The sequence below is a fragment of the Drosophila bipectinata genome, chromosome 3R (assembly GCF_030179905.1).
Source record: "Drosophila bipectinata strain 14024-0381.07 chromosome 3R, DbipHiC1v2, whole genome shotgun sequence".
NCBI lineage: Eukaryota > Metazoa > Arthropoda > Insecta > Diptera > Drosophilidae > Drosophila > Drosophila bipectinata.
The window spans coordinates 283,412-296,552 of NC_091739.1; the positions used below are offsets into that span (position 1 = coordinate 283,412).

Sequence of the window (13,141 nt, forward strand, 5' to 3'; positions counted from 1 at the left end):
TGTCTAAAGATATAACTGAGTACGTAAGAAATGTCAAAAATGCCAGAAAGCCAAAACTAAACGCACAAAGACCCCTTTAACAATTACAGACTCACCAATAAATGCTTTCGTCAGAGTGATAGTGGACACTATTGGTCCACTGTCAAAATCAGAAAATGGCAATGAGTATGCAGTCACTTTAATATGTGATTTAACTAAGTATTTAGTTGCCATACCTGTTCCGAATAAAAATGCCAATACTGTCGCTAAAGCAATATTTGAATCTTTTATCGTGAAGTACGGTCCAATGAAGACGTTCATTACGGACATGGGAACAGAATATAAGAATTCAATTATAGACGATTTGTGCAAATATTTAAATATTGAAAATATTACATCCACAGCACACCACCACCAGACAGTTGGAACAATCGAAAGAAGTCATAGAACTTTCAATAAGTACATACGATCTTACATATCAGTTGATAAAACTGATTGGGACGTATGGCTTCAATATTTTGTCTTCTGTTTCAACACGACCCCCTCTATGGCACATACTTATTGTCCATATGAGCTAGTATTCGGTAAAACAAGTAATTTGCCAAAACATTTTAATAGCATAGATAGTGTAGAAGCACTTATAATATAGATGACTATGCTAAGGAGAGTAAGTATAGATTAGAAGATTAGAAGCCTATAAAAGAGCTAGAGTTATGTTAGAAGCAAATAAGAATTGAAATAAACTACTATACGATCATGATGTAAGGGATATAGATATATCAGTAGGTGACAAAGTTTTATTGAAAAACGAGACAGGTCATAAGTTGGATCCTAAATATACAGGTCCGTATACAGTAATACAGTAACGGAAATAGAAGATAGAGATAACATAGGAATAACAAATAATAAACAAACAGTTCATAAGGATAGATTAAAAATCTTTATTTCATAAATTGCACTTTGTATGGCCATACAAAGACAAACATACATAGATAAATAAATAAACATATTCTTTTAATAATTTCAATTTCTTTGATTCTAATCAGGGACCGTAAATAATGATTATGGTCGCTATTTTTAAATGAATAAATCAATCACTTCCAATCAACATAGAACAAGCATGACTAGCACGTTTTTATCCTTTAAGGATACTCTATGAATATCCTTGATGATTTTTAATTTTTAATTGTTATATTTATTCTTCTATTGTTAAACATTATTTTTGAGCAAAAAAAATAAAAATCACAAATAATCATTAAGCTTGAGCAAAAAAATAAAAACTCAAAAATAATGATTATTCGTGATTTTTATTGTTTTCGCTCAAAATAAAACTCACCAAGCAACAACTTTTGATCCTTTAAGGATATTGCCAATATTGTCCTATGTCCTTATAAAGGGACCCTAGAGCAACAATTGACAACAACAACAACAAAATGTATTTTACCCGTGTTTTTTGCAATTATTTAATATAAGGTCAACTGTTACATACAGAGCAGCAGCAGCAGATATACACAATTACCAAAAAAATGATAATAATAATGATCAACCAGTAGAACAATTAGTGTTTGGTCATTGACGGTTTTCAATGCCGTAAATAAAACGAATTTATATTAAAATTTGAACATTATAAATGTTAAGACATTGCCGAGCTAAAACTCTCTATAGAAAGGTCGTTGAGTCAAGCGGCCGAGAGAGAGTCGGCTTGCGTTCAACAAAGCTTTTGTACAAACTTAAGCCTAATAAATAAATATTACACTAATCATTACACTAAACATTACACTAAACATTACATAAACATTATTTGAACATAATCATTAAACGCCGTGCTGCTGCCTGACCCGACAATGAGGTACATTAATTTTCAATTTATTATGCATTTATGTATTTTTATATTTTTTATTTAATTTTAGGAATAACAATTTTGACAGCGACTCGCTCGACAAGTTGCACCTTTGGTCGGTTAGCATTATTTTAAGCGCAGAAAAGGCACGCTCTACGCTAACTTGGGTAGCTGGAACCGCGAGCACCACCTGATACATTCGAGAAACATTTGGAAATATTAGAGACGGTGGCCAAACGGATCCAAGAAGCAAATTTAACCTTGAATGTAGAAAAGAGCAAATTCTGTAGAGGCACTGTAAAGTATTTGGGGCATATAATAGGTGATAAAGGTATTCGGACGGATCCAAAGAAAATCTCGGCGATTACAGATTTCCCGCTATCAGTATTGCAAACCTGTAGAGGGACTGTAAAGTATTTGGGGCATATAATAGGTGATAAAGGTATTCGAACGGATCCAGAGAAAATCTCGGCGATTACAGATTTCCCGCTGTTAGTATTCGAGAAACCCTTTTTCATACACTGTGACGCGAGAAAAACTGGTGTTGGAGGAGTACTAGGAGACTTTAATCACGGATTGCTGGTGGACATCGACTCCGAACATTTTAAGTCCGCTGATTATTTACAGTTGATAGAGGGGATTAAAAATAATTTAGATAAACTTCCGGATCTGAAAATCGTGGATTCACTGGTATATCGACGCTCCGAACATTCCAAAGGGGAACTCCTTAATGATGCTTACGCATGGAAATTGTGGATACCGAAAACTTTGATTTTCGGAGGTGTTGAAGCAATCGCATGACCATCTATTAGCGTCTCACGGGGGGTTTCACAAAACTCTTGAGAGGATTCGTCGGTATTACTTTTGACCAGGAATGGTGAATGACGTGAAGGACTATATTTCAGAATGTGAAAGTTGTAGGATGACTAAGGCTCCGAACACTCTGTTAAGGCCACCTATAGGAAAGGCAGTCGAGACGCGGAGGTTTTTTCAGCGGCTCTATATTGATTTTTTGGGCCCTTATCTTAGGTTGCGTAGCGGAAATATTGGAATTTTCATAGTGCTAGATTACTATTCCAAGTTTGTTTTCCTCAGAGCAGTAAAGAAACTTACAGCGGACGTGGTTCTCAAGTACCTTATGGAGGATCTTTTTCACACATTTGGTTTCCCAGAGAGCATTGTGTCCGACAACGGGTCGCAGTTTAGATCAGAAAAATTTCAAGGGATGCTTAGGAGTCATCGCATTAAACATATTTTGACGGCAGTGCATGCTCCGCACGCTAATGCTTAGGAGCGAGTAAATCGCTCTGTTATTGCTGTCATTCGTGCCTATATTCGCAGACTGGGATGATAATCTTAGTATGATATGCTGTGAGTTGAGGTCTGCAACTTATTCCGGTCTGGGATCTACACCATACTATATGGTTTTTGGGCAGCAGATGATGACTTCTGGCGCAACATACTCCTTATTGAGGAATTTGTCTATGCTGGAAGATAAAGCAGCTACTTTTAACCGTAAAGATTCACTAGAGGTAGTGAGAAAGAGAGCAGCCGAAATATTGGGAAAGCAATTTGAGAGGAATCAACGGCATTACAACCTTAGGACACGGTAGGTATCCTAAAAGATTGGGCAAGAAGTATATCGGCGTAATTTCGGAAGGATCAGAAGTAAGATAGGAAACTCTATCTATGAGCTGGAAGGCATGCAAGGTAGGAGCATCGGAAATTATCACGCGAAGGGCTTGCGGCATTAGCAGCTACAGTCTGATCAGCCTTGTGGATGTGTAAACGTTAAACCCCAAGTCTGATTTTGGTGGGGGGAATTTGTAATGTAGCTGCTCTGTTAGGGTAGGCTATTACGATAGCGGTCTCTGTTAGGGCAGCTAGCGGTCGCTTCCAGGCAGTTAACAGCGGGAAAAGATTAGAAAGTGCTAAGGAGCGACTAAAAAGGGAAAGGTAATGGCTGCCAGTCGAACGGGCAATGATTCTCTCCCATCTGAAACCTAGAGCGGTGAAGTCGTGAAATTTTGTTTATTAAAATTTGTAATTTGGCGGTGGTGAGAGAAAAAAAAACACCCCGTCCTAGTATTGGCTAAGCTTATCCTCGGCAGTAAAGAATATAAGAGAAAAATCAGGGATTATATCTTGAAGGGTAAGTGGCTCTAATCCATTCCCCTGTTGCGATTATATGGATGTGTTCCTTTTTGGTGATAGCATCGGCTGCGATTGTGGGTCGTCACGCACTTTACAGTGCAGAGGAGGACCGAGGAGAACGCCACTTCAGTAGGAAACGCGGTTCTTAACTCGGCGGTTGGCGGCCGGCGGACGGCGGTCAGCGGCGGTTTATATATAAATTAAATTAGGGCGGTTTCCCTATAAATTAGCTATAAGAAAAGACAACTATGTGAAGTGGGAAAAAATTTAAAAGAAAGAAAAATCCCCCAGAAAAAGTCTATCTCGATAATTTATTAAGTAGCCTAACCGTTAGGTATTCAGTTCCGGTCGTCATGTGGAAAGAGGCTAAATCGACGGTCCGAATCGTGAGATAATTTTCTCCGGATGGCCATTCCGAAAGCCAACAACAACTAAAAGCTAAGGTTCTGAAAAGCTAAGGAAGGACGAGCCCGCAGCAATACAGATCATAGCGAATGGCCTTAAGCTTCTATTGGGTTTGGGTATTTTAAGGTATTTTAAGTTATTTTAAGTTTTGGCAGTTTTCTTTTGGCTTAGAAAGGGCATTGACCCGTAGAAGGCCTTATAATCGCGCAAGGTGCCTAGTTTTTGAGTAAAGAAAAATCTCCCTACAAGGGATAGAAACTCTTTCAAGGAAAAAATCGGTAAACTTAATTTTCAGCTGCAGCCTAGGAAAGCGCTTTCGTGGATCCCTGCCGGAAATTGAAAAAAAATAATGTAAGTGGAATTTTCTTTTGTTTACCATCATTGCTTATAATTATAATAAAATTATTGAGAGTTCCCTGTGTTGTAAGTAAAGCAAAACTTGTTACTTAAAAAAAAAAAAGTTCACCTGACGGTCATAAAAGTCCCGTACGGTTTTTAACAGAATATCATTTATTAAAGCAATTTAAATGCATTTATTTGGCAAGTATATATTCTGCCAACGAGAAGGTCTTAAGGTAATTTGGTTTGGTTTTGAATTTTTTTTTTGAATTGTCGTTTAATAATGTCCTAAAAACTGTCATAGCTCGTAGATTGTTCTGTCCGGTCTGTTTCTTTGTTGTTTTTGGTTCGTCTTTATACGTTTTTATACCCTTGCAGAGGGTGTTATAAGAGTGCAAAGTAGTGATGGAGGCATCTCCGACCCTATAACGTATATATATACTTGATCAGGATCAACTCCTGAGTTCCTACTGTCTGTTTCTTAGTCTCTCAGTTTTAAAGCTATCGACTTGAAACTTTGCATACACCCTTCTTTCACCCTTTGCACGCAGTACATAAGTCGGAACGGCCGGGATCGGCCGACTATATCCCATAGCTGCCATATAACTGATTGATCGGAAATGGTATAACTTTGGTGTTTTTAAAGTTAGAGAGTTTAAATTTTACACGAGAGCTATTTTCGGCAGAATAATACGACATGACAGATTTCATAAGGATCGGCCGACTATATCCTATAGCTGCCATATAACTGAACGACCGGAAGTGACATTTGTGTTTTTGAAGATAGAAAGCTGGAACTTGGTACATATATTAGTATATCCGATATTAGTATATCCGACCTACCAAATTTCATAACGATCGGCCGACTTTATCTTATAGCTGACATATAACTGAACGATCGGAAATGGTTTTTGGTAGAAATATCAACTTTGGTATTTTTGAAGATAGAAGTTTGGGACTTTTTTATAGATTTTGTATTATAATAAATTGGGTTATATTATCATATTCTCATAAGGATCGGCTAACTATATCCGATGTTTGCGATATATATCCGGTTTTAACTGCAGGGGTATATAAACTTCGGCTCCGCCCGATAGGAAACAGGTCAGGAAAATATAAGACGAGCCAGTTAAAATTTTCACCGCAATGAACTCAATTCCGAACTCATTCGGGAAAGGAATAAGTTCAGCAGGGTACTCATTACTAGCGGCAATGAGCGACACCACCTGCAAAAGTTGGACGATCCAATCGAAACACAGTGAATTTGGAAACAAGAATTTTATAATCAGAGACAGAGGAGTTAAGCCAAGATTCAGTAAGCACGATAGCATCAAATGTTTGGTAAAATGTTCAAATCTTGGCCGGTAAAATGTTTGGTGTTAAAAATTCATCGACTCATACAACATGGGGTGTAGGGGTATTCAATAATTTAGCAGTCAGAAGGTTGTTGTTCGGAATTTTTCGTCTGGGAGATTCGTTTAACAACTTTAGACCAAGGAATTGGGGTTCAAGAGCGAGGAATTGCTTATTTAGGGCCGAGAATTGCTTGCGAACATCAAGAAAACCATTTCTCGTCTGTTTCATAAAAGTCCGCATCTCTGACTCGATTTCTCTGCAAGCGATGCAAGACCTCGTCAGGCCAATTTTCTTGTTATAAGTTCACATATCCGTCCATTGTGTCCTCCGCCAGCACATTTAATATTTGAGCAGTTGTTGCAGACCCAACAAGATAGGTATGAGTCACCCGTGATGGATCCACCGAATTTACATTTTTTTGCTGTGCAAATTAGACTCATTGTTGACGGATTGCAGACCACTGTAGTAGTGTAAAGAATTTAGGCTCTCTGAAGCACTCTGTAGGTAAAGTGGTCGATCAGATCAGATGTAAGAGACGACGCTACAAAAGAGATGTGCAACGAAGAACAACAAACTCCACAGTAACTATGATGTAACGGGTTACGTCCAGAGAGTACAGCTAGGAGAGACTTATGTTGGAGAATATAGTTAAAGCGCAACAGAGATAGCTTTAAACGATTAAATGTATAAGGAGGAAATAAATAGTTCAATGAATTTATTAAGTCAAATTTATTTTTAGAATTAATCGTTATATTTCCACTTGTCGCGAAAGGAGAAAGCTTTAATTCTAAGATCGAAGATAAATGCAAACTGGCAAGAGCGTTCGAAGAAACACGTCCGGGTACGGCAAAGTGAATATAAAGAATGGAATTAAATTAAGCTGATCGATGCCATTCGGTGGGAACGGAAGCTGATGTCTACTTTTAATTTCAATTTTTTTATGGGAAACCGAGATCGGACCTAAAAGCCAAAGGCAAATGCAAAAATATTGTTTATAAAAGCCATAAGTGGCCTGGATTTACGGGTTGGATAACTTGCACCCGTGTATGTGAATCTGTGACACGCATACATACAACGATCAATCCAAGTGCAGACCAACCTTCTTCATCGCGCTCCTTTCGCGTAAGAAAGAAAGTAAGAACTCGCTCTGGGGCCTGTCGCAAGAAATTTTTGCGTCCATTTTCGTTGTATGAAATGGATTGTCTATATGCTGTATGGTTATTGCTATTATTTAATTAATGGAGAAATAGCCTAAAATAAAAATTATAAATTAACAATTTAAAATTGTGGATTGTGTTACAATATTTTGCCTATTTCATTAATTTGAAACTCAGCTATTTTTGCTGAAGCTGTGGTGGTGTTATGTAAAGTCAACATTTTATAGAGTAGTTCATGACCTAATATTTTTTTTATTGATTATAATATTTTATAATTTAATATTAAAGGCTATGACTTAACAACCTAGATGTCGACATGCACCTTATTGACCAGCTGGAGAAGTTCTAATGCAAGTTTCTCCCAATTGTACTAAAATAAGGCGCTTGCGCTGGAAAAAAATAAAAATTGCGCATGTGAAATTTCTCCTATTTCTCCTCCTCCCATCTAGTTTTAGTAATAAAGATGAGCTCGCAGGCTTTGTTACTTATTATGAGCCAGAAAATATGATTAGAATCGAAGAAAAACTGGGGGCAGTAGAACCTTTCTTACACTGGTGGAGGCTTATTGCCACAATCGGCAGAACCATTTTTCTCTACCTCTATATCTGAGCCTAGGATCATATCGTCGTCCATACTAACACAAGTGTTCTGTCGAGTTTGTTTTTCTTAGAGGCATACCCTTCCAAGATGTCCTCCTCCTCTTCTAATCGGGCATCTAATCATAATGAAATCTAATCGGGGCAGACTTCGGTCAGCTCCTATTTCAGCTTCATATCAGCTGAAACCTGTCTCTTGACGTCCGCCTTGTAGAAGCGTACCGCCAAGTGCTCCAGGACGTACTTGATTCGCCCACCGCTGGACGCCAGATGCTTCACCGTCTCCTCGTTGAGATTGAGGATAACCTGCCTACATAGCCCCTCCGCCTCCTCTACCTTGGCGGCTTTCCAGTCCGCAGTTGGCAGGGAGGAGTAACACGTCATTAACAAGAAAACCGATCTAAGGTCCTGGCAAGCGATTCGCTTACTATAATTATTGACAAATCAATTGTTATTCTTGGCAGAAATTGCTTTTGAAATAAGGCCTACATTATTCAAGGCCGTCAGAAAATATCTCTACATCATAACTTTGCTTTGCTCATCTTCTAACTCGAAAACTTCAATTATTAAAGCCTAATCTCAGCAACAATCTTGTAGTGCTCTTCTACACTTATCTGTACTCTTGTACTTTCCCCGCGGTTTTAGCCGCGCAAAAAAGAATCGCAGAAAATGTAGCCCGACCGCCAATATCCCAAAAGTCTTTACAGAGCTATGGATTTCTCTGGCCCTTTTCCATCTAATCATTGCATTGTAAAATGCAAAAGGATACACCTGCCCGCAAAGGTCGATCTTTCGGATTTGCCAATAATATTTTTAGCCAACTCCCACAAAGACATAGAAACCTCTCGCCAGTACCACTCAGACCTGAAACACGCATGAATCATCGGTTAGACCCGGTGATCAGCCTTGAATCGGGCTTGTTTGCTAGAACCAGCGGCATTGATCTTTGTACTAACATTTTTGAAACTGTCCTCTCGGCCCTGAATTCATTTTCAGGCCTGAATCAGCCCTGAATTCAGGAGTGACAATATTTTCTTGAGAGCTTGGAAAAGACGGCTGAATCAGGAATTGCGCGCAAAAATTGTAATTTGCCTAGAAAACTTTTGTGATATGTATTAAGGGGTTATATACCTTTTTGAGCAAAAAAATTGAGGGAACTTTGGATTTTTTTTTCAGTTGTGTAGCAATTATTTTATGACACTGAAGTTATTTTTTATTGATAGTACATGTTTTTATCGAAACAACAAGAGTTTGTTCTTGAAAAAATATAAACAATTTACAAAGTTATGGCAATTCTTTCGGAAACCTTTTTTTTATAGCGGCTTGCGGTGACCACGATAGAAGTCCAGCAGGTCAACCGAAATCAAAAAACCAAAAATTTTTTATTAGTACAGTATTATTTCCAGTTCGTGAACGATTATTTTTTAAGAATATTTGGTTTTTTCTGCATACAGTAAACATTTTTCCAAAAAGTTGAGTTGATTGAGTTCTAAAAATCTTATTAAAAAATTTTTATCTGCGAAATCAAAATAAGCGCAAAAAAACTGAATCGTTCACGAACTCGGCACAATCATTACGAATAATTTAAATAAAATTAAAGAAGATCGATCAAATAGTTCTTGTGCAATCGTGGTCACAGCGAAGGCACTTTTGGAAAAACACGACTTTGAGATAATCGCATTCAAAGTTGCTTGACGCTGTCCGCAGCCGTGACGAACCGTGCCTCAAAACGCTGTTTTCCTATCGAACTATTATTCGGATCTCTATGAAAATTTGGGAAAATATTCTCTAGGGGATATACTACAGGATTCAGCAAAAAAAAATTTTTCGTTTTTTTGAAGAAATAAAAGGTATATAACCCCTTAAATATCGAATAAGCATAACTTAGTTATTTAGTAGCGACAGGGGGCCGGCAGAATTGGTGCGCATACTTTCTTTAGGTATCATTTTGGTATGATAGGTATTTTGGTTAGGTATCAAAAGGTTGACTCATGAATTTCGGTAATTTAATACAGATGAAGAAAATTTTAACGATTTTGGAATTGGCACTTTTGAAAAACAAATTTAAAAAAACAACTAGAAAAATAATAACAATTCAAATGCCAAGTGAAAATTTGTAGTTGTAATAAAAGTTGTTTTCCAAAAATGTTGTATATTTTTTTACACCACGACAATATTTATGTTTACTGGACAATACTATTTTGATGCCAATTTCATGGCAGGTAAATTTCATGCCAATTTTCATATTGCGCAAATTTGAACAGAAATCAAATTGACCTTCCTTCTATGGTAAAGCCTAGTACTGAGTTGACGAAAATCCGCTCTTGAAATTCCGCTTGTGAAATTGCACTTTATTCAGCTACCGAGCTAGTGTGACCAAAAAAATTAAGAAAAAGGGTAATACTGAACAGCTGTTGTTTGTAAACAAAAAAACAATAAGCAAATATGAATTCAAATCAATTGGATGTTGGTGTTTTGTTTATGTATTTCGCCGCTAAGGAGCTGATTAAGAAATAGAAAACTGGGTCAAAATCAAAATCAAAATCAATCACAAATCATTTCAATGACATTTTATGGCATTAAATGCCCCTTGTGGGTCAAATCCCATATTACGGGCTTCGCCTTGACCGCACAAATTAATTTCAATTTATCCTCGCGCGCCAAAAATTTTTCGGTCCGACAATTTTTTTCTTTCAAATTTTCGCTCAAAAATGAGGAAAAAAGTTCAAGCAGGAGAGGCGGTCACACAAAGAATTGATTGACGTCGAAGTTATCTTAACTGTGTCAGAATATACTGTATATTAAAATAAAATATTTATTTTAAAATTTATATTACACATAATATTAAGATGGGAAGAAGAAAGTCGAAACGAAAGCCACCTCCAAAACGGAAAAACATTGAACCTCTTGATCAACAATTTAATTGTCCATTTTGTAACCATGAGAAGTCGTGTGAAGTTAAAATGTAAACCTTGATTGGTATCCTTAAAAAATCCAAATAAAATGTCGATATTGTTGCAGGGATAAAGGAAGGAATACTGCAAAAATTACCTGTCGTGTCTGTTTGGAAGATTTTCAAACTGGAATCAATTTTCTTTCAGAACCTATTGATGTCTACAACGATTGGGTGGATGCCTGCGAAACTGCCAATTAAACTTACATACATACATACATTCATTTTAAAAACATTATCTACATTTAAATTAAGTAGAAAAAGTAATATAGAATTTTATAAATATGGATAAGTCTTAAAATTATTTTGAATGTGTTTCATGTAAATTAATGTGAATGTGAATTTGCTGCGCTGTAATGATGTACATAATCACATTATCACCTCTCCGAGGTGTGTAATTATGTTTGAAACCTTGTAGGGTGTAGTTGTAGGGTTTCCGGGCTTCTCTACGGACCACTTCTGGGTCAAAAGCAATTTCTTTTTTGTCCGAAAAGCAAAAAAGATTCAATGGGATCCGAAAAACGAAAATATGTTCATATTCGAAAGTGTCTGGGGTTGTCTATACTTTACGAAAGCACGCTATTTTTTACACATGTGATTTATAAGGTTTTCATAGATGTATGTACATACATACATATGTATAACCAAAGATTATAAACCCAGCATGCAATATGAGCATTTTCGGAGCCTTTTTTGAACTTTTATTTTGGGTAAAAACACCCATAAAGGCTTCCGGAAAGAGCGTTTTTCCCCTTGAAAATGGTCCTTCATAAGGATAGTAATTTGAGAGTCCGATAAGTGCTCTTTTTTGACTCCTAAATAGGTGCTTTCACCCTCCGAATAAAGCAGTGAAAGCCCTCAGAAAACGCACATAAAAGTAGCCTTTCCAGACAACTAAATCCCCTTTTTAGGTGCGTTTTAAACAGCACAAAAAGACACTTTTAGGTGCGTTTTTCAGGCACTTAAATCGCCCCAAAAAGTTACTTTTTTACACATTTGGATTTCATTTTTATTCATTTACTTATTTATTATTTAAATTGTATAAATTAAACATTATAGCATTCAATATAAACTTAAACATTAAACATACTTCATAAATTTTTTCCATTATATTCATTTTTGTTTCATTTTCAGCTTTTTATCTTATTTTTATAAAAAATTTACTTGTTATTTACTTTATTTACTGACTTATTATAATATTTAACTCTATCCGAAGCAGTCTGGAACCACTTGCCGCATATTGTTGGAAATATTTTATCATCGACCGAAAATTTTTTATTGAAAGCTCCTGGAATAAAAGAAAAACAAATATTAATTAAATTGGTTAATGAAAGGTATTTAAAATACAATAATTACCTTTAATTGTTGTTGTTAATGTCATATTAAAAGAAACTGCCCAGCTCGATAATTCCTCACGCAACGATTTTTTATTACACCCTTACAATAAAAAATCGTTTTTATTACAATATTACAATATTATTATTTATTTTTTATTTTATTACATAATTTTTTTATGACTATAGTTAAATAGTCATCATCACTTTCTATACAATTTTGGTTAATATAATTATCTGGATGTTTGGTTATGTTTATTATGTTAATGTTTATTTCCTTCGCTGAGCATCACTGACGGTGGAGACTCACAGCGGCGTCGCTTAGCTCTAAGAGCATTATTTATTTTTTTCGACTCATTTCGGCTTGATCTTCGATCACTCATTTTTATTATTTGTATGTCTATATATTTATAAAGATATTTACGTTTATTTTTTTAGAATTTCAATTTAACTTGCACTTTACGTGTTAAACCGCCCGACTTTCAGTTTCGTAATGAGCAAACTGAAAATTTTCTAGCATTTTCTTGTCGCAAGAGTCTGCAGTCCGTTATTCTAATCGAGCCCTTTACTTTGTGTTTACTTTCCATTAGCTCCCAAAACGCTCCGAAATCCCTCTAAAATTTGTGTTAACTCAAAAAACGCTCCTAAAACGCTCTGAAATATGTGTTTACTCCGAAAACGCTCCGAAGCAGGGCTCTTTTCAGACACCTAATTCGGAGCGCTCCTAACTTTGCATGCTGGGACATAGATGGGACATCTCATACAAAGAAAAATGTACTATGGTGGGCTCCACTGCGCGACAAGTTAGGTTTGAGAAATTTTTCGCGCGACAACGAATGAGGGATAGCCGAGTGGTAGAGTGACTGATATGCAAAGTAAAACGAGTTCAAAGTAGGCTCGGAATATCCATTTTTTTTTAATTTTAAATCTATTTATATTATATTTTTTTTATTCTTTTAATGTGTCGGGTCAGGCAGCAGCCCACCGGTGTAATTTGAATGTTTAAATATGTTAACGTAATGTTTAGT

General features: G+C 36.3%; 1 protein-coding gene and 1 long non-coding RNA gene across 4 annotated transcripts; one reads left to right on the top strand and one right to left on the bottom strand.

Moving 5' to 3' along the window:
* Nucleotides 1–10,566: 10,566 nt before the first annotated feature.
* LOC108134282 (transcription elongation factor 1 homolog) lies at nucleotides 10,567–11,083 on the top strand. Its single transcript, XM_017254539.3, has 2 exons — nucleotides 10,567–10,791; nucleotides 10,848–11,083. Exons 1-2 carry the CDS (start codon nucleotides 10,676–10,678, stop codon nucleotides 10,978–10,980), a joined length of 249 nt encoding a protein of 82 aa, XP_017110028.1. The 5' UTR covers nucleotides 10,567–10,675; the 3' UTR covers nucleotides 10,981–11,083.
* A 602-nt stretch (nucleotides 11,084–11,685) lies between these two features.
* On the bottom strand, nucleotides 11,686–12,893 carry LOC138926651 (uncharacterized). Of its 3 annotated transcripts, none has more exons than XR_011443238.1 (3): nucleotides 12,577–12,893; nucleotides 12,136–12,513; nucleotides 11,686–12,067 (listed from the first exon to the last, which is right to left on the bottom strand). It is a non-coding gene; the product is annotated as an uncharacterized lncRNA (long non-coding RNA). The 3 variants fall into 3 exon arrangements; XR_011443240.1 differs by having other exon boundaries at nucleotides 12,136–12,216; nucleotides 12,538–12,865; XR_011443239.1 differs by lacking the exon at nucleotides 12,577–12,893 and having other exon boundaries at nucleotides 12,136–12,216; nucleotides 12,282–12,517.
* Nucleotides 12,894–13,141: the final 248 nt, after the last annotated feature.

Coding starts and splice junctions, on each gene's coding strand:
- LOC108134282 (XM_017254539.3), top strand. CDS start 10,676: ATGGGAAGAAGAAAGTCGAAACGAAAGCCACCTCCAAAACGGAAAAAC. Junction 10,792..10,847: donor AAGTCGTGTGAAGTTAAAAT/GTAAACCTTGAT, acceptor ATATTGTTGCAG/GGATAAAGGAAGGAATACTG.